The following is a 21676-nucleotide window of genomic DNA, read 5'->3' as shown; positions in this document are numbered from 1 at the left end:
CAACATTTCTTAGAGCATATTAGTATTCTCTCACAATCATACACCACCACGTGTTCAGCCATTTACCAATGATGGACTTCTCGTCAATGTTCAATTCTTTGCCACCACAAAAAAAGAGCCATTACAAATTTTTTTTGTGCTTATAGGCCTTTTTTCTTTTCCTTTGAATTCTTTGGAGTATAGGATCTCCTCTAGTTTAATAACAAGAATTCCTTCCTTTTGACTCTGCTATTTCCTTGAGCTGTTATTTCTTGTCTGCTATTTTATATTTTACTCCTTTGCTAGAAATCCTAGAATTAGTACAGTAGAGCACTGGGCTTGGAGTCAGGAATACCCGAGTTCAAATCCAGTCTCAAACAATGACTAGTTATATGACCTTGGGCAAAAACAAACATCTCGAAGATCCTACCTGGACAGCCTCCATGACAGTAGCTAACACCGGTGAGTAGAGCAGGTAGGTGGTTCAATGGATAAAGTGCTGGGCCTAGGAGTCATGGAGACTTGAATTAGAATCTAGTCTCACACACTTACTGTGTAACCCTACTTTTGCCTCAGTTTCCTCAACTATAAAGTGGGGATGACAATAATACATATTTCCCAGGGTTATTGTGAGGTTCAAATGAGATAATATTTATATAATACTTAGTGTAGTGCCTAGCACATTGTGGGTACTGTATAAATACTTAGTATTTCCCCTTCCTTTCCCTTCATTACTAAGTGACTTTTGACCCCACCTGTCAGAGCATCATAGGGTTGATCATAAGGATCAAATACTAAAGTATTTAGTAAGTGCCAAGTACATTGTGTGTACCTAATAAATTCTTCCTTTCTCTACTCTATCCCCAGTGCTCTAATACAAGGCTTCTTAAACTTTTTCCACTCAGAACTACTTTTCATTAAGAAATTTTTATGTGACCCTGGGTATCTACATATATAAAATTGGCATGAAAACCAAACATTTGCTGATAATAAATCATAATTTTGTTGTCACCTCCATATTCAATTAGGTGACCTTATATGGGTTTGCAACCCACAGTTTAAGAAGCTTTGCTCTATGCAACTAACACTTTAGGTTGCAGAGAATGTTCTCTAGCCTTTACTCTGATCTGACCTGTGCTAGTAAGGTGAACTGCTTCTCCTGGAAATACAGGTCCAGTCCCCCTTATAGTCTTATCTTTTCTGAGTGTTAGACTGAGGATACAAAGTCAAAAACCAAAAAATATGACAATAATGTGAGGATAGAGAAGTACTGAACTATCAGATGTGCAGAAATAATTTTCCACAGTAGATATCACATAATGAATAATATTTATCTGTATTGTGGAATATAGATTGTAAGCATACTGAGAAACTTTGGAATCTTTGTATCTCCAGAATTTAAAACATAGCTTTATATCTTGTAAGACTTTCAGTTGGATTGAATTACACATTGGAGAAATGAAATGAAAGGTCTTATAATTAAACTTATAAATGTCTAGTATTGCATTAATTTGCTTAGAAACATCCCACCTCCTCCTTCATGTAGTACAAAGATAATGTTTAACCTAAACTCTAATCATATAATCTCAAATTATTAGGACTAATATTAATGACATTATGTTATCATTACATTCATAGTCTTCACCTGAAATCTGACATAGCTCATGAATGAAAAAGGGACTTCTGTATAATAAAATGGAGGTGAAGATAATCTCTGTCCTATGTGAGTTAAAGGATTAATATTATGGGGATCGAATTTTTTACAAAACTTTTCTTTGTAAATTTAGTTACCATTAATTCCCAATCATTCACAGTATTCAAAGAAAGTAATTGCATGGATAATGTAAAGAGTATTTCTATTCATATTTAGAATGCATTTTTCTTACCAAATGATTTTCCTGATTAGTTTCCTCAAAATAATATTAATGTGTTTACATATGTTGAAGAAATGCCAATTGGCAATAGGAAAAAGCTGAGCTAAAAATCCAGTTATCTATAAAAAGGCCTGTTGAATAAGTTGTGTATGTCATTCAGATATTAAAATCTTGACTGAAGTAAGCTACAAAGTGATTAATATAAAATGTAAGTGATTGGGGTTTTATTAAAAATGGATCATATTATAAATGGGACAGCTAGATGGTATAGAGGGTATAAAACACTGGCCCTGGAGTCAGGAGAACCTGAGTTCAGTTGCGACCTCAGACACTTAATACTTCCCAGCAGTGTGACCTTAGGAAAGTCACTTAACCCCAATAACCTCATCAAAAAAAACTAAAAAAGATAGGAAAAAAAATTGATTTTTAACGTGCATACATTGCACATTAATAATCAGCAAATGTTCATAAAATCCTCATCTTGTTAAGGGGAAGAAATTAAATGACTTGCCTAAACTTGTGTTGTCATAATCAATATAATTAAGAGAGATTCATTGGATTTGTCTCTTGATCCTGTGCCATAACTCCTAGAACATGCTTTGTAAAAAACCATGAAATGAAGTATTGTTTGATCTCATAGAGGAATATTAAGGGGGAGAAAAGTGTTGGATCATTGACCCATCTGATTCAAACAAACAAAAATATGCTGGTGGAGTGAATTAATTGACCCATTCTGGAAGGTAGTTTGGCAGTAGACAGCTAGGTGGCACAATACTTTGCTGTTTTTAATTTCTTAAAATATCCTCATTTCTCATTCATTTACCATATTTTTTGTAACTTCAAATGATTTTTTTTTATTTTGTCAAGTTAAATGCAATTAAAGGATGAAGCTTTGGACTTGGAGTCAGGAAGACCCTGAGTTCAAATAGCTCTGTAACTCTGGGCAAGTCCCTTCATCTCTGTTTGCCTCAATTTCCTTTTATGCAAAATGGTGATAATAATAACATCCACTTCCCAGGAATGCTGTGAAGATCAAATGAGTTTTTGATAGTAAAGTGCTCAAACCCTGGCACATAGTGGGCTCTATATAGATGTTAGTTATTATTATTATTAGCTACCATTTAATGTGGTACCATATTAAATATAATGTTTAATCCAATGATACCACTACTAGGCATATACTTCAAAAATATCAAGGCAAATAGCTCTCTCTCTCTCTCTCTCTCTCTCTCTCTCTCTCTCTCTTTTCCTCTCTCCCTCCCTCTCTCTCTTCCTCCTCTTCTTCTTCTTTTATCTTTCTTCTTCTCTCTATATTCTTCACTTCTCTTGTCTTCTCTTCTCTCTTTCTTTTTCTTCTTCTTCTTTACACACACATATATCAAGTATTTTTATGTTGTCAAAGAATCATATATTGAGGAAATGTTCATCAATTAGGGAATGGATAAACAAGTTGTGGTATATAAATGTAAAAGAATAGGATTGTGTGGGAAGAAATGACAAGCAGGATGATTTCAGAAAAAACTGAAAAGACTTACATGAACTGATGCAGAATGAAGCAGAATCAGGAGAAGAATTTACATAATATGGGCAACATTGTACAATAATCAACTGTGAATGACTTAGTTCTTTTCAGCAATACAGTGGTCTAAGACAATTCCAAATGACTTATGCTGGAAAATGTTATTTACATCCAGAGAAAGAATTGATAAGAGTTTGAATGCAGATTTAAATATACTATTTTTTCATGTTTTTCCCCCCTTTGGCCTGTTTCTTCTTTTATTACATGACTAATTAAAAATTAATAATAACTTTTATTAATGACTAATATGGAAATATGTTTCATGTGATTGCATATACACAAGCTACATTAAATTGCTTACCATCTTAGGGTAGAGGTGAAGGAAGGGAAGGAGGAATTAAAATTTGGAATTTGAATTTTAAAAATTAATATTAAAATTATCTATACATGTAATTGGAAAAAATAAAAGGCTACTTTAAAATATTCATAGAAGAACTTTTAATGCAGTAAATAACTAAAAATTCAGAAGTAGTTTCCCATCAGTTAGGGAATTACTGAACAAATTAGTAGTATGTGAATATCTGACATATAAAGGTTATATGGCATATAATGGAATATTATTATGCTGAAATAAATGGTGAGAATTATGAGTTTAGAGAAATTTGAAAAGTGAATAAAACCATGAGAAATAATTTTTTCAGTGACTATAATGTTATAAATAAAAATATCTTTAAAATAATTAGTCATGCCATTCCTCCATTCAAAAGTCTTTATGGCTCTCTATTGCATATCATCTTGTCTTTAAGGTTCATGCCTGTTATTGAAATCCTTTCATTCTCTAGTATGTTGTGGTATATAAATATAAGGGAATATAATTGTGCTATAAGAAATGACAAGCATGGGGCAGCTAGGTGGCGTAGTGGATAGAGCACCAGCCTTGAATTCAGGAGGACCTGAGTTCAAATGTGATCTCAGACACTTAATACTTCCTAGCTGTGTGAACCTGGGCAAGTCACTTACCCCCAGTCTCAGGGAAAAAAAAATGACAAGTATGGTGATTTTTTTTCCAGTATTGTCTCATTCCACATATACACTAAGTTTCAGGCAAATTAAACCACACTCTATTCAGTATATTCCCCCTCCCCTTTATCTGCATAGATCCTTTCTTTTAAAAACTTACTTTTATTTTCAGTTCTAAATTATCTCCCTCTCATCTCCTGCTCTTCTCCCCTGTGATAAAGGAAGAAAAACAAAACTTGCTACAAATATACATACTTAAGCAAAACAAATTGCTGCATTAGTCAACTTATATCTTTTAAATCCTGGATAAACACCTCTTGCTTCCTGAAATCTTCCCTGATACCACCAGTTTACAATGATTTTTTTTCTCTGTGAATCTCACATATTAATTTCTCTTCATCTTTCTGAAATATCTTTATATTGCATGATTGTATATTATTTTGCATTTTAGTTATCTCTGTATCTCTCACTAGAAAAAAAGCTCCATGAAGTCAGAATCCTATTTTTGTTTCTTTGAGTGCCCAATACAGTGTTGTACTTAGGTCTCTTAATAAATATTTGTTGAAATTGATTAAACTGTGTGCAGCTTATACTCATTAATTAATTTATTTATTTTTGTCCCTTTCCTAGTTTGTTGTGACTGTGTTTTGGAGCATCTACATCTATGATAGAGAGATGGTTTATCCGAAGTTACTTGATAATTTCATTCCTGCTTGGCTGAACCATGGAATGGTAAGTAAAGTAAAACAGATTTTATATATATATTTTAAAATATGCTAATAAGTATATTTCTCATGCTTGAATTTCTGTTGTTTATAGATTATTGTTAGATATATATGAAAGAATGGATAATCATTAAGGAAGAAAAATATTAAGAAATTTAAAAATCTTCCATTTTAATGTCCAACAAATTAGATTAGACTATTAAGTAAATCGATCCATTATATATACTATCTTAGGACTGCTGTTATTTATTATATAATGAAATCATATTTAATAAAATGCTACCTAATTGGTTCAGTCTCTGTGAGATAACATTTAATTTTTTTACATCAAAGTAGCTCCTCCTACCTTACAGATTGAATACTAGTATATGCAGAACAAAGATGAGGCCTCATCTTCAATCTATCCCTTTCTTTATTTATCAACTCTCCTTTACCCTCACCCAGAAATATTACTAGGATCCTTTTGAAAGTAGAATTATGTTGGATAATTTCTTAAGAGTTGTAGCAACTTTGAAATATGTCTTTGGCTTTCTTTGTTACTGGAACTTTCTTTTCCAGTCCCTGTTTGTTGAGTGCTCTTTTCTGATTGGAGAAGTTTATAGGCGCTGAGATTTTCACTTTTTTTTTCTTAGTCTCATCCCTTTTGGTTTATTAGATATCATAATCATTATATAATCACACTTTGAGTTGGATGATTGTTTTTTCATTATCAATTTCTAAGGGAGGGAAATTGTCTTCAGAGGGACTTAATATTATCCTATTACTTTAGTTTTTGAGCTTGAAAATTTTCTGTTTTTGTTGTTGTATCAAATTTATTTGGAAGCCTGCAGTTTGGTCATAGCCATTTTTAGAAAATGTCACAGGATGCTTTTGGTGAAAAGGACAGTGCATCACAGAAATTATAGGGGAAAGGAAGAGCTCCAAGTTATACAACCAAAATAAAATAACCTTTCCCTACTTTGGTTTATTTTAAGAAGAGTAGTGCATAATATTAATTGTATATATGATTGTGCTAGACAGACTTAACCAAGCCTTTCTAAAACACAATGTAATGATTAGCATGTTTTTCCCCTTTTTTTCTTTTTATTTTAATAATATTTTATTTTTCCAAATACATGTAAAGACAGTCCTCAATATCCTGCAAAAGAGTGGCATGTTTCTATGCTTTCCTGAGCATCCAGGAAGTGGCATGGTATAGGGGAAAAGAGCTTTGAATGAAGAGTCAGGAGATGAAGTTCAGATTGTATCATTAACTAGCTATATGGCTTTTATTAGTCTGTTTAATTTCTCAAGACTTCATTTCGTTACCCATAAAATGAAAGTGTTGAACTAAGTGACATCACTTATTTTGTTCTTTTGTAAAATCCTATGAATTTTGACAAATCATAATTTTGTTTGATGATGGCATTCTGGAACTGCCATGTGTAATGACTGAAGTAACATATTGGATCAACCAATATGTTACAACCAATAATGAAACTCTTCCCACTTTACAAGTATGATTTGAATAGTGTTGTTTCCCAAAGGCTACCAATACCTATGATTGTAATCATATGCATGTTCATTCTTGTTCACTTTTAATGGGAAAAATAGAACTTTTACAATTATAAATAAAGAGGACAGAAGAAATATGTTAAGGATATTCTGAAGGAGAATTTCTACAATAAAGGTGTAGACTTTTGGAAAACATTATTTGGGATGGATCATTTGAAAAATAGATACTCTTTCTTAGAAAAAAAAATTCAGCTCAAGCTTGAACCTCAGATATAGAGTTGCAATGAGTATTAGATTTTGCACAGGACCACAACAGCCACAAATGAAAGAACAATTTTTCCATGTTCTCAGTGACTAAAGAACTATGGCTCATAAATTAATCATTTCAACTCTGTGCAGGTACAATCATCATCCATAGCATTATCTTCAAATTTGAAGTAGTGATGTATAACTATTTACAATGAACAAAGTGCATTGCCTAGTGAAGTGAAGACATTCTTGAAGTCCTGGTCTGCTGCTTTACTGTTTAAAACTAGTAGCTACTTTCTTGGGAAGATAGGAATGGAGGGGGGGGGGTTAGCAGAAAATAATGGAATTACATTATAGGGTAGAACATTCCAACTATTTTACCACTTGGCTCCTTTTCTGTATCTCTAAACTGTATGTAAAACCATCAACTTGAAGAGTTGATCACAACTTCTGTTAGTTCCAATTGTACATTTTTCTGAGGCTGAATATTTCCGGCAGTCATCTCATTTAATCAAATTCCCAGCCGTCAGATCTTAAGTCTGTGTCTGCTTTCAGAACTAAACTTCAGACAATTTTGATAACTAGGTTGAGAAACACAAACCTTACTTTGCTTGGTTCTTTGGACAGACTTCCTCTGCTATTCTTGTTCCATAGCTCATAAGTGAACCTTTGGATGACATTCACCTCTGTTGATACACACTAGAGTGTCATGTCACTAATGCTGATTAAGTCTTTTGCTTCTTAAGATGTCTTAGTCTATTGTAGAAGGTCTAATCTTTATACTTAACAGTAAAAAGGGAACTGATTTACCCCTCTTTTAAAGTACAGTATCAACATACACTCTCCAGTGCTTGGAGGATACCTTTGTCAGATAAGAGAATTCATATCCCTCCAGGAGAGCATTGATTATCTCCTCAGATGCAGAACCAGACAGTTTGTGTGGTCTCAACACTATTTATTACCAATCTGGAATCTTGGACTACAAAAATGGAAATTCAATTCATAATGCCATTATGACATTCTCTTAGAAGGCATCAAGAAAACAATGATAAAAGTTTTTTTAGAATTGGAGCACAGCATAAAGAATCAAAGAACTAGGTTCCAAACCTGATTTCTTCTTGTTACCTTGGGGGAAAAAAAAACAAAAAACAAAAGAACAACATTTTTCTTCTCTGGACCTTGATTTCCTCAGCTATTAGAAAAGGTTGAAATAAAGTTTATGATCTTGTTAAGAATGTGGGAACAACAAAAACAAAATAAAACAGAGTTTAGATTAAAAACAAGGTTGCTAAAAACTGAATCTCATTTGTTTGTGAGAAGAGAGATACGGCTGGGGAGTCAGAAGTTAAAGCGGTGATTTCTCAATCCTAGTTCTATAATCTTGATGACAACATGAAAACTTTCCCAACAAAGATTATTGGACTAGGAGTAGGAAACCTGGTTGTAGTACTGACCTGATACTTACCAGTCATAGGAATGGCCAAATCATTTATCTTTTCTGAGATCCAGTTTATTCATTTGTAAATAGGAATAATAATAATGACTGTGCCCATTTCATTGTGGTGCTCAAAGTGTTGGGTGAGAAAACACATGAGAACACAGTGAAATATAATATATCTAAAGGTTATCATTTAATTTTTAAAAATCAACATCCTCCACATACTGCTTTAAAATCAAGCAAACACTTAAGGATTGTCACAAGTTCAAAACAGGAACACCTGCAAATGTGTCCCTTCTTTTCCTCTTAAAGGGAGTAGAAAGTCATCCAGGAATTTGTCCAAGTAGCTAGCAAGTGCTATATGTGCAGGTAAAATATACCTGTTATTTCGTCCCCCTTGGCCAATTACACACACACACACACACACACACACACACACACACACACACACACACACACTCTCACGTTAATAGCAGCTGCCAACAAATGTATTTCCAAAGCTGGAGGGTACATTCTAAGGATGGAGGGGTATGAGTAATAAAAGTAGTGGCGGAGCTACTGGGCTGCTACAGTCAAGATGGGCATTTTAACAATGAAGACCTAGCCAGGAAGGTATAAGAAGGCTGGTCAGCAGAAGAACTATTTCAGAGAGCTTATGCAGGAACTACAAAGGGAGTGTTTTTTGACAAGAAGTATGATTATTATCTTCACTCTCTTCCCTTGTTACTGAGCTCAGTTCTTGTTGCAAAAATAGAATCTTGGGCCCCTTCACTTCTGCTGAACATAATTTTAAAGCACCATCAGGGGAGCAAATAAACATTTTAAAGATAAATACCCATAAATATTTAAACTCAGAAAAGATTGTAGACAATTATCACTGCTGTTATCAGGAAGCTCTCAACAATGATACAATGTCTCTGCTTATTGAGAGAACTAATTAATGTTGATGAGTGCTTTGAGATCTCGAATGAAAGACACTGCAGATGAGTAGACTGTTATTATTATTGTTATTATAGAGCTGTGAACAGCCATGACATAGATATTCTGAAAATCACAGCATGAATTATCCATTCCCCATATAATTTCTGAAGGAGGAAGAATAGAATTGGGCCCTACCACGGAGCACATTCAATGTGTCATTGTTTCTTTTGTGCAATTGAAGATCAAACTAACCTTAATTTAGATGAATATTTAGTCTTCTTTTTTTTAATACTAAAGACAGCTGTAGTTTTTGTACATCTGCCTTTTTGAAGAAGAAAATAGTGTTAAATGTATCTGGATGATTGTGGGTTTTTAGCAATATAGAGATGAAGTTACTTTCTTGGAATATCACATGACTTGTGGAAACTGTCCAAGTCTGGGTAACATAGTTCACGAATTTGATTCCAGGAGGAGTTTGGGTCACTCTAGTCTCTCACCCTTTATGAACTTTGACTAAAAGAACATCAGTGAAAATATTATACTTAAAGGACTGGGCTTTGTGCTTTATTTTTCTTTTACAAAGAATTTTCCCTCTAAAGCTGCTCTGAGATGCACGAGAAAACTCAACTTATAACCTGTTAAAGAGGGCAGAAATTCCTTGGGAGCATTTGGCTAGATGGGGGTCATACTTGAAAGAGACTCCCACAGAAAACTCAAAAAAACGATAATAGAAATCCAGCAGAGTAATTATGTTAAATTCCTACTGACAGGGTTTTTGTTTGTTTGTTTGTTTGTTTTGCAATTTTGACTTATTCTTTTTACATTTCTAATTTAGTGAAGGGCCTTCATCCTCTCATCTTCTACAACTCCTCAGATGACCCCAAACTTGCCTTCCTTAGGCATTTCCTTCTCCAAACCCTTACACAGGCCATTTTTCTTGACCTCCTCCAGCATTTTTTCTTCCTTTTCCTTTTGATCTGAATCTCATCCATTCTTTGAGGCTCTGCACAAGACTTATCTTTTCTTTGAACCCTTCTTTGAGTATCCCAGGCCTTAGTCTTCCTCAGCGTATAGTCCACCTTCTGGACTCTCACAAAACTTATTATCTATATGTGAGGAACTTACATATTGTAACTACATTCTATTATCAGTTTTCTTTATCTCATTGTTCTTTGTATCTCCCACTATATCTAACACTGTAACACACAATGGTTGCTTGATTTATTGATTTCTGTTTGAGAATGAATTTTTTAAAAAGCTTATTTATTTAAATTCAGAAAATCTTAAACAATAATAATGGGAAAAAAAGACTCAAATTAAAAATAATTCACTTCTTTCCTAACTCTAAAGTGTCTTTTCTCTCTGATTTTATTTACACTATAAGGAAAAGTGGGATAGGTTTCTCCTATTGCAGATGTTACACATTGGTGGATATCACAACTCAGTGATTAATAATAATAATAATAATAATAATAGCAGCAAACATTTATATAACACTTTAAGTAAGAAAACCCTTAATTTTTGCACTGTGTCTCTGTTCTCATATAAATTTGGATTTCTGGACAGTGTAGAAGTACTGGTGTCAGGTGAAATAGATCAAATTAAGTACAATGAGGAACTCTCTTGGACATCATTTTATTTATATCATTATTGTCTTTCAAGGACAATATAAAAAGATTACTTTTGAAAGAATTTTCTAGGTGTTGTGAATTTCTGTAGACTTATAGGCTTGTTTGAAATTCAAAGCTGAGATTGTTATTGGGCTTAAAGTCTGAATCATTTTCTTTTCTTGCTGAACACTAAAGATGGGCAAGCCCAGCAGTATTTAGAGTTCATCAAAAGGTCTGTAACTCATATTCAAATGTTTTGGGGTCAGCAAAACCCAAAACATGGTTTGCTCAATACTTTTCTCCTAATTCTTAGACCCATACATATGTCAAAATAAACCTAATCCATATGTTTTTAATTCATTTACCCTTAGCTCTTCAAAATGTTGTTTTCTAAGAATTGTTTGAAGCCCAAGAGGTTTTTGATAGGATTTTGGACTGGCAAAGATACAATTTTGGGGAGATTGACCTCCTTGGATACCACAGACAAATCTTTTGTTAGCCACCCAAATTGATTCTGTGGCAGAAGGCCTTGCTTACGTCCTTTGCAGGTTTCTCATAAATGCTATGTAGAACCCTTATCCTTTGAATCAAACAGTGACCAGTGTCAAACATATAAGTTGAATTCAAAGCTTAATGTTTTTGAACTCCCTTAGAATTCGGTATTTAAGGAAGCATAATTTACTATTCCTCTTTCACTGACAATACTAAAATCAGAATGTTACACTGAGTAAATTAACAATTTCAAGAAATATTTCTTTAAAATATAAGTTTTTTTTTAACAAAAAAAAAGGTTCCATGCAACTCTTTAAAGATATATTTAATCAGTATAAAAAATTTAGACCATAATTTTTATTAATTAGAAAGCATGAATAGTAAAACCTCAAGGAAATGATAACAGTAGAAATATAAATTGTGGTAGGATGTAAAATACTTTAAGAATGGTTGAATCAACTCACAACTCCACCAACAATGAAATAGTATTTAATTTTTCCCCCCATCCCCTCCAACATTTGTCATTTTCCTTTTCTGTTCTATTAGCCTGCCTAATAAGTATGTAACAGTACTTCAGAATTGTAAAGTATTTTGGAACTATGCCCAAAGGCATATAAAGCCATGAATATTCTTTGATCTAGCAAAAGCATTACTAAGCCTGTATCTCAAAAGAGAAAACAAAAGAAAAAGAAAAAGGACTTATATGTACAAAAATATTTTAACTGCTCTTTTCTGAGGGCAAAAAGTTGGAAATTAAGCGAATGCCTGACACTTGAGGAATGGCTGAACAAACTGTTGTAGATAATTATTATGGAATACTATTGTGTTATAAGAAATGATGTATAAGCAGAATGCTCTCAAAAAGAACCTGAAAAGACTTCCATGAGCTGATACAAAGTGAACTGTGTACAAAGTACCAGTAATACCGTAAGAGGATAAACTATAAATGCCATAACTATTCTCAACAATACAATGATCCAAGACAACTCTGAAGGGCTTAATAATAATCCTTACTATCCATATACCATTCATGTGCTATGTATAACTAGGAAAAAAATTGATGGTGTCTGGATGGAGATTGAAGCATACTTAAAAACAAAATAAAACCTTACTTTCCTTAAGGGATGAATTGGGTTTGTTTGATCTTTATTTTCTTTTACAATGTGACTATTTTCAAAATGTTTTGTATGACTACACATGTATAACTCATATTGAATTGCTTGCATTCTCAATGCAATGAGGAAAATTTAGGGAGGAGAAGGGTAGAGGAGAAAGAGTCTGGAACTCAGGTTTTTTTTCCAATTCTTCTAAACTTATTTTTACACATATGCTGCACAAGGAAAATCAAATCCAAAGTGGAAAATGAGAAAGAAAAAAAGAAGCAAACAAACAACAACAATAACAAATGTGAAAATACTATGTTCTGATCCACATTCTGTTTCCATAATTCTCTTCTGAGTGTAGATAATTCTTTATATTACAAGTTTATTGGAATTGCCTTGAATCACCTCATAGTTGGAAAAAAGCCAAGTCCATCACAGTTAATCATCACATTATCTTGTAGTTGCTGTGTACAATGTTCTCTTAGTTCTGCTCACTTCACTTAGCATCATTTTATGTAAGTATTTTCCATACTTTTCTGAAATTAGGCTGCTCATAATTTCTTTTATTATTATTATTATTAAAGCTCTTTATTTTCAAAATATATGCATAATTTTCAATACTCACTCTTGCAAAATCTTGTGTTCCAAATTTGTCCCTCACTTCCTCCCACCCCCTTCCCTAGATGGGAACTAATGTAATCTATGTGAAACGTGCAATTGTTCTATACATATTTCCACATTTATTATGCTGAAACTGAAAAATCAGTTCGAAACAAAAAAAAATGAAAAAAAATAAAATGCAAGCAAACAAAAAGTGTGAAAATACTATGTTGTGATCCACATTCCATTTGCACAGTCCTCTCTATGGGTGCAGATGGCTCTCGCTCTTCATGAAAAGATCACTGGAATTGCCCTGAATCATCTCATTGTTAAAAAGAGTCACATCCATCAGAATTCATCATCATATATTCTTGCTGTTGCTGTATACAATGTTTTCCTACTTCTATTCACTTCATTCAGCATCAGTTCATGTGGGTCTCTCCAGGCTTCTGAAATCATCCTGCTGATCATTTCTTATAGAGCAATAATATTTCCATAATATTCATATATTATAACTTATTCATTCTCTAACTGATGAGCATCCACTCAGTTTCTATTTTCTTGCCACTACAAAAAGGGCTGCCACAAATATTTTTTCACATATGGGGGCTCTTTCCCTCCTTTTGGATCTCTTTGGGATATAAACTCAGTAGAAATACTGCTAGATCAAAGGGTATGTTCAGTTTGATAATTCTCCAGAATGATTAAATCCATTCACAACTCCACCAACAATGCATCAGTGTCCCAGTTTTCCCATATCCCCTCCAAAATTCATCATTATCTTTTCCTGTCATCTTAGTCAATGTGAGAGGTGTGTAGTGGTATCTCAGAGTAGTGTTAATTTGCATTTCTCTGGTCAAGAGTGATTTAGAGCATCTCTTCATATGACTAGAAATGCTTTCAATTTCTTCATTAAAAAATTGTCTGTTCATATCCTTTGACCATTTATTGGAGAATGGCTTGAATTCTTATAAATGTGGGTAAACTCTCTAAATATTTTAGAAATGAGGCCTTTATAAAATCTTAAAATGTAAAGTTTTAATTAATTTAAATTTATTAGTAAAATTTAATTTATGTAAAAAAGTTTATTGCTTCCTTTCTAATCTTCTCTGCATTGAATTTGCCTATAATATCATTTTTTATGTCTAAGTCATGAACTCATTTCAACCTCATCTTGGTTTAGGGTGTTTCAGTATTGGCCAATGCCTAGTTTCTGCCATACTAATTTCCAATTTTAGCAGTTTTTATCAAATGGTGAGTTTTTATTTTAGAAGCTGGGGTCTTTGGGTTTATCAAATACTATATTACTATAGCCTTTGGATATTGTATCTTGTGAACCTACCCTATTCCACTGATCAACTACTCTATTTCTTAGCAAATACCAAATGGTTTTGATGACGACTACTTTATAATATAGCTTTAAGTCTGGTACAGCTAGGCCACCTTCATTTACATTTTTTTTCAATAATTTCCTTTAAATCCTTGACCTTTTATTCTTCCAGGTGAACTTTGTTATTTTTTTTACCTCTGTAAAATAATTTCTTGGGAGTTTTACATGGTACTAAATATATAGATTAATGTATGTAGTATTATAATTTTTATTATATTAGCTCAGCCTACCCACAAGCACTTGATATTTTTCCAGTTGATTAAATCTGACTTTATTTGTGAGGAAATTGTTTTGTAATTCTGTTCACATAGTGGGACTCAGAGTTTTAAAAATGAATTGTGCTTACATATAATTGGGAAAAAATAGAATAAAATAAAAGTAAAGAAAAAAAAAAAAAAGGAAAAAGACTTGATCATCTCATCTCAGCCGGACTGGAAGTGTAGAGGTTACTCATAGGCTCATTTCTACCAGAAACTGACTTTTATCTGTTGTTCACTCAACTGTTAGTTCACTTTTCCTTAGTCAATATAAAGCCCTTTCTGCTCTTGGGGAGTCATCATTTTGAAGCCAAATTTACTGCAGACACTCATTCTACATAGTCCATTGTAGCTCAAAACTCTCAAGTTCAAAATATTTGTAATATTCTATCTCCCAGGTAGCTGCGATTATAGATATGTACCACCATGTTGAATATCATAGGTATTTAATGTATGTTTTTTAAATTGAACTGAATCATTGTTTTCAGTGTCACACAGAGATGGCAACAATAGCAGCAGCAGCAGCAGCAGCAACCTAAATACAAAAGATAATTCAATATGTTGCCAAATCAAGGGAATCAGTTTATTTGAGGAAGGGAACTGGATTAAGTAGAAAGTTGTTCACAAACATGACAGTAAGAAGGTCAATCAAAAATAACAGTTAAATTAGAATAACCAGTTGTGCCTAAGTACAATTTATCTTAGTTAAATCACTAAGTGTGTTCTTTTAGCCCTTTATAACAGAAGTTTATAACAGAAGTTATAAAGATAAAAATTGATTCTGTAACTATTCCAAGTAAGAAAATTGTTGTGAATCTAAATTCCTTCACATTTCTCTCAATGAAAAGGAACTTTATATTATTTCTAGAATAAAAGCACTACATAGTGAATTATAATTCATGAAATGGGAAATACTGATACTTATTAATAACATACTCCCTGTATTTTAAAGGATTGCCTCTTGATCCTCCAGATCATGATCATCACAGATGATTCATATTGAGGAATAAATGGCATATTTCAGCCCAAAGCATTAACAATTAAAGTATGTGTAGGTAGAATATTTCCTATTACTAAATGTCTTCAAGCAATAGCTGGGTGATGACCGCTTAGGGATTCTGTAGAAGAGACTGTGGGTTAGGGGCATTTTAGACTCAATGACCCATTTAATAATTGATAGTTCCTTCAAATTTCTAAGTTGTAGGCTATGATTCCAAAATTTATTACTGAGTCAACACAAATATAAATACTCATAAAAAGTTTCTATGTGTGGAATTTTCCACTCTAGCATCCTATATCATTCTTATGATATAAAGTCTGAGAAGGGCTTTAAAAATCATTTAATCTAATTTCGTCATTTTGGAAACTGAAGAAACTGAGGATTAGGAAGACTAAGCGACTTGTTCCACATAAATGTTCCATATAATAGATATTTAATAAAAGTTTGCTGAATAAATATTTGAGAATAACATTTAATAATAGTTATTATTGTCATTATATTTTGTTTCCTTAACAAAGGAAGTTAACTTTTCTTCCTTTTTACATTTGAAATAATAAACTCAATTTTATCAATAATTTTAATTTTTTATATATCACCAACAGTTTCATCATCTATAGTTCTATGATAAATATTTTTAAAAAGAGAGAGAAAAAATGATCAGAAAGCCAATCAATACACATCTGAAAATATTTGTAATGTAGGCTTCCCATCTCTGCAAAAGACCTATGGAAGAAGTGTTTTCTCATATCTCTTTTTTAAAGCCATGCTTGTTCTTTATGTTTTCCATTTTGCTTTTGATTGTTATTTACATTGCTGCAGTCATATATATTGTTTTGGGCTCTGTTTACTTTACTTTGCATCAGTTCTTGTAAATCTTTCTATGCTTCACATTATCTGTCACCATTAATCATTTCTTACAGCATACTAAGATTCTATTACATTCATGTGTTTTACAATTAGTTTAGCCATCCCCCAAATGATAGGCAACTACTTTGTTTCTAATTCTTTCTTATCATAAAAAATGCTGTTATAAGTATTTTGAAGTATATGAAGACTTTCTTCTTATCAATGAATCTCTTCAAGAATAACCTTAGAGGAATCTCTTAAGTCAAACAGTATAGAAATTTTAGTCATTTTATTTGCAAAATCCAAATTGCTTCCCAAAATGGTTGGACCAATTTATAGTTCTATCAACAATATATTAGTGTGCATGCCTCCTCGTGATTCCTCCAACATTGAACATTCCCATCTTTTGTTATCTTTGTCAGTCGATAGTGGGTGAGATAAAAATCTTAGAGGGCTGTTTTGATTCACAGGATCTGAGCTAACTTGGCTTTTTCCAACCCCTATGGCTGACCTTTGATTTACAAATCCTGGTCATTGGGCCTGTCCCAACCCCTACCGGATCTGAGCCAACTTGGGACACCACCCACAAGCCCCTTTAGGTGTAAAAGAGCCAAACTGGAGCTCTCTCTTGGCAGGAGCCCTTCCCCCCAAACATGGTATCTTTCCAGCCATGTATGGGTTCCCGTCCGCCCAGAGACCACCTTTGGCCCTGGCGTCTTTCTACCTTTAACTTTACTTCCAAATCCCTACAATAAACCTTTTTATCAATCTAGGTTTTCGGGCCTATAAATTCCTTTTACTGGGGACTCTGCACCGTCATGTGACTATCTTTACACCGATTCAAAATGGGGTTCCCCTTCCCTAACTCTTATCACTTCTATATGCCAAACACTGTGCTAAATGTTTTATAATTATTTTCTCACTTGATCTCCACAATAACATTGGAAGATAGGTGCTATTATTTCTCCCCATTTTGCAGTTGAGGAAACTGAGGAAAACAGAGGTTAAGTCATTTGCTAAGGTAATTGGCAAATGTCTAAGATTGAATATGAACTCAAGACTTCCTAACTCTAAAACTAGCACTTTCTCCATTGTACCAGCAAGCTGCCTCAGAGAATAATGACTATGAAGCAGCTAGAAAAAAGGAAAAAATAGTCCTTATCTTATGCTTTGTTTAGCATTAGCTACTTGACAATACTATTTATGATTCTCTTAGGCTTTTAATCAGTTTCACATCTTTGATTAATTAATCTTGGAGTCAGAAGACTAAAATCAGTTCCACTAACTTCCTTTGTGACCTTCTGCTCACTTACCTTCTTTAAATTTCTGTATCCTTATCTCTAAAAAGGTATAGATACATCTTTAAAGAATGCCTTGGGAAGTTGTTGTTTTTTAACTTTTATTTTTCAAGAATGTACATATCTATTTCCCAAAATGACTGAGATGCAAGTGAGGTAAATCATGTAAAACAGCACTATGTAATTGTAAATCAACACTCCTATCAATCCATCAGCTTTAATAATAATAATAATAATAAAAGAAATTATGAGCAGCCTAATTTCAGAAAAGTATGGAAAATACTTACATAAAATGATGCTAAGTGAAGTGAGCAGAACTAAGAGAACATTGTACACAGCAACTACAAGATAATGTGATGATTAACTGTGATGGACTTGGCTTTTTTCCAACTATGAGGTGATTCAAGGCAATTCCAATAAACTTGTAATATAAAGAATTATCTACACTCAGAAGAGAATTATGGAAACAGAATGTGGATCAGAACATAGTATTTTCACATTTGTTATTGTTGTTGTTTGTTTGCTTCTTTTTTTCTTTCTCATTTTCCACTTTGGATTTGATTTTCCTTGTGCAGCATATGTGTAAAAATAAGTTTAGAAGAATTGGAAAAAAAACCTGAGTTCCAGACTCTTTCTCCTCTACCCTTCTCCTCCCTAAATTTTCCTCATTGCATTGAGAATGCAAGCAATTCAATATGAGTTATACATGTGTAGTCATACAAAACATTTTGAAAATAGTCACATTGTAAAAGAAAATAAAGATCAAACAAACCCAATTCATCCCTTAAGGAAAGTAAGGTTTTATTTTGTTTTTAAGTATGCTTCAATCTCCATCCAGACACCATCAATTTTTTTCCTAGTTATACATAGCACATGAATGGTATATGGATAGTAAGGATTATTATTAAGCCCTTCAGAGTTGTCTTGGATCATTGTATTGTTGAGAATAGTTATGGCATTTATAGTTTATCCTCTTACGGTATTACTGGTACTTTGTACACAGTTCACTTTGTATCAGCTCATGGAAGTCTTTTCAGGTTCTTTTTGAGAGCATTCTGCTTATACATCATTTCTTATAACACAATAGTATTCCATAATAATTATCTACAACAGTTTGTTCAGCCATTCCTCAAGTGTCAGGCATTCGCTTAATTTCCAACTTTTTGCCCTCAGAAAAGAGCAGTTAAAATATTTTTGTACATATAAGTCCTTTTTCTTTTTCTTTTGTTTTCTCTTTTGAGATACAGGCTTAGTAATGCTTTTGCTAGATCAAAGAATATTCATGGCTTTATATGCCTTTGGGCATAGTTCCAAAATACTTTACAGAATGGTTGAATCAACTCACAACTCCACCAACAATGAAATAGTATTTAATTTTTCCCCCCATCCCCTCCAACATTTGTCATTTTCCTTTTCTGTTCTATTAGCCTGCCTAATAAGTATGTAACAGTACTTCAGAATTGTTCTAAATTGCATTTCTTCAATCAGTAGTAAATTAGAACATTTAGAACAAAAGAGATTGCTTGTAGCTGGGGGATTATGGAGGGCTTCAAGGAGAAGGTGATACTTGAGCAAGGTTTTTAGAAAAGGTAGAATTTTAAGAATGAGGAGCATGAAAAGAACCTATGTAACAATGGGAGATTGTGTGTGCAAAGGCCAGGAGGTAGAAAAGGACAAAAGGAACACAGGAATAGCAGATAATCTATTTTTAATTATTATTATAGCTTTTTATTTACAAAACACATGTATGGGTAATTTTTCAACATTGACCCTTGCAAAACCTTTGGTTCCAAATTTTCCCCTCCTTCTCCCCATCCTTTCCCCCAGATGGCAGGTAGTTTAATACATGTTAAATATGTTAAAATACATGTTAAATCCAAATATACGTATACATCAAATAATCTATTTAGACTAAATTATAGAGGACATGAATAGATGTCATATGAAATAAGACTAGAAATGTAGAATCAAAAAAATCTCAAGTCTGAAAAGAATGGCAGAGGCCATATATTCCAGGTTGTATAAACAATCCTTTCTACAGCCTTCAAGGACATGTAGTTATTTGGCCTTTGCTTAAAACTCTATAGTAAGAAGGAATTGGTTAATTTCCTGAGCAATCTTCTTAGGGACAGCTATTGTTAAAATTTTTTCCTTACATCAAGTCTAATTCTGCTTCTTGGAGGTTAGTGAAGCTGGAATGACATGTCTTTATTTAACTTGGAAAGTTCCAGACTTAAGAGCTGTCCTTCTGTCCTACTCAGGTCCAATCATAAGCATCCTGTATTGAGGTCCTGGATACTTGTAATGAATTTGTGCTTTATATAATAACAGGATAAATATAGAAATCTACTTCTCTCTGTCTTCACCTATTGCTTCTAGCTCTGTCTTATGGGACTAGTCCAAACAAAACAGTTCTATATTCTCTTCCACTTAATGTCCCTTTCTCTGAAACTTCTTTTATCTGAAGCATCTTTCTTTTGGATGTACCCAAACTTTTCAATTCCTTCCAAAAAGATGCCTCCCAGAACTGAACACAGTGTTTCAGGTATGATCTGACAAGTAAAGGGAACAATAGGAGTATATGTGTTCACTAGATCATTGGAAACAAGGAGAATTAGAAATCATGAAGGCTAACGTGTGTGTGTGTGTGAGAAAGCTGAAGCCCAGAGTTCTTGTTCCAAATTTTTATGACTCCAAATTCAGTGCTCATTCTACAATAGCATTGTTTCTTCATTTACCTTGTTTCTTTTACTGCTGGGATTTCCAACATTATATATGGATAGCATAACTTCTTTTGATTGCCTTCTCTTATAGTTGAATCATATTGACCTTGAAGTCCACAAAAAAACTTGTAATCCTTTCCTTGATAATCCTTTTAAAAAAAAGAAATGTGGTTAGTTGGATATGACCTGTTCTTGATGGATAATTTAGCTCTTAGTAATCCCTGATTCCTTTTGCAAATGTGTATAACCATTAGTTTAATAAAAATATTATTTAAATTTTTTTTACAATTGAAAGTAAAACTCACTAGAATTTCTTCTTCCTTTTTTTTTTTTTTAATTGGGGGTAGTATTTTAGATTCTCTAGTCCATTGATTTTTTCCTCACAATGGCCCAGCCATTTTCTTTGGCAATTTTTTTAGTACCTTAGGTATATTTCATCCAGACCTGGTGAGGAATTTATTGAGGGCAGCTAAGTCCTTTTTGTCTTATCTTTCTTGTCTTCACTTATCTTGAGTTTCAATATGCTAACAATATTTTTTTGTTTTATGTTTCTCTAAGATCACCTAAATCAGAGCCACCTTGACAGCTCTGAATGCCTATCTATTTTTTTTTCAATAATGAGGAGCCATATGAGTTTTTCAATAATAAATTACCAAATCTTTATGTTTGCAAAAACGGTGGTAGTACTATGAGTTATGTTTTGGAGAAAAAGGAAACCAGAGCCAAGGAAGCAGTTAGGAGGCTAGGAAAGCATTCAACAGGTCTTTCTATATCATATATCAATCCTCCCCACCCCCTACACATATATATCTACATACAAATAGACATATGTTGCAATACAGGAGCCACCTGCCAGTGGTTCTCTGACCTCTCTCCTCTTCCCTCTGCCTCAAATTTATTTCATTCCCAGTCCACAAACAACATCTGTGTCAGTAAAGGCTGCTTTGCAACTCCAGATGTTATGATTTACAGTTGCAGAACATTCCACCCTACCTAAGAAGATCTGGGGCTGAAACCTAACTCTGTATCTTCTTAGCTATAGGACTTTTACTAAATCACTTTCTGGATCCCTATTTCCTTATCTCTAAAGAGAATAATAATATTCAGAATCATTGGAGTCTTGTGAGGGCAGCATGGG

At 33.2% G+C, this 21676-nt stretch overlaps 1 protein-coding gene across 2 annotated transcripts in view; it reads left to right on the top strand.

The window, feature by feature from the left end:
• The window catches only part of AIG1 (androgen induced 1), a 338507-nt gene that overhangs the window by 106945 nt on the left and 209886 nt on the right, over nucleotides 1–21676 (top strand). For both annotated transcript variants that reach the window (XM_074309655.1, XM_074309657.1), the window contains exon 3: nucleotides 5023–5124. In XM_074309655.1, coding sequence (XP_074165756.1) covers nucleotides 5023–5124 — 102 coding nt within the window. The remainder of the gene's footprint in view (nucleotides 1–5022; nucleotides 5125–21676) is intronic.

Source organism: Sminthopsis crassicaudata, chromosome 4 (genome assembly GCF_048593235.1).
Source record: "Sminthopsis crassicaudata isolate SCR6 chromosome 4, ASM4859323v1, whole genome shotgun sequence".
Taxonomy (NCBI): Eukaryota; Metazoa; Chordata; class Mammalia; order Dasyuromorphia; family Dasyuridae; genus Sminthopsis; species Sminthopsis crassicaudata.
Note: the sequence above shows the minus strand (reverse complement) of the source record. Positions and strands in the feature narration are given on the sequence as shown.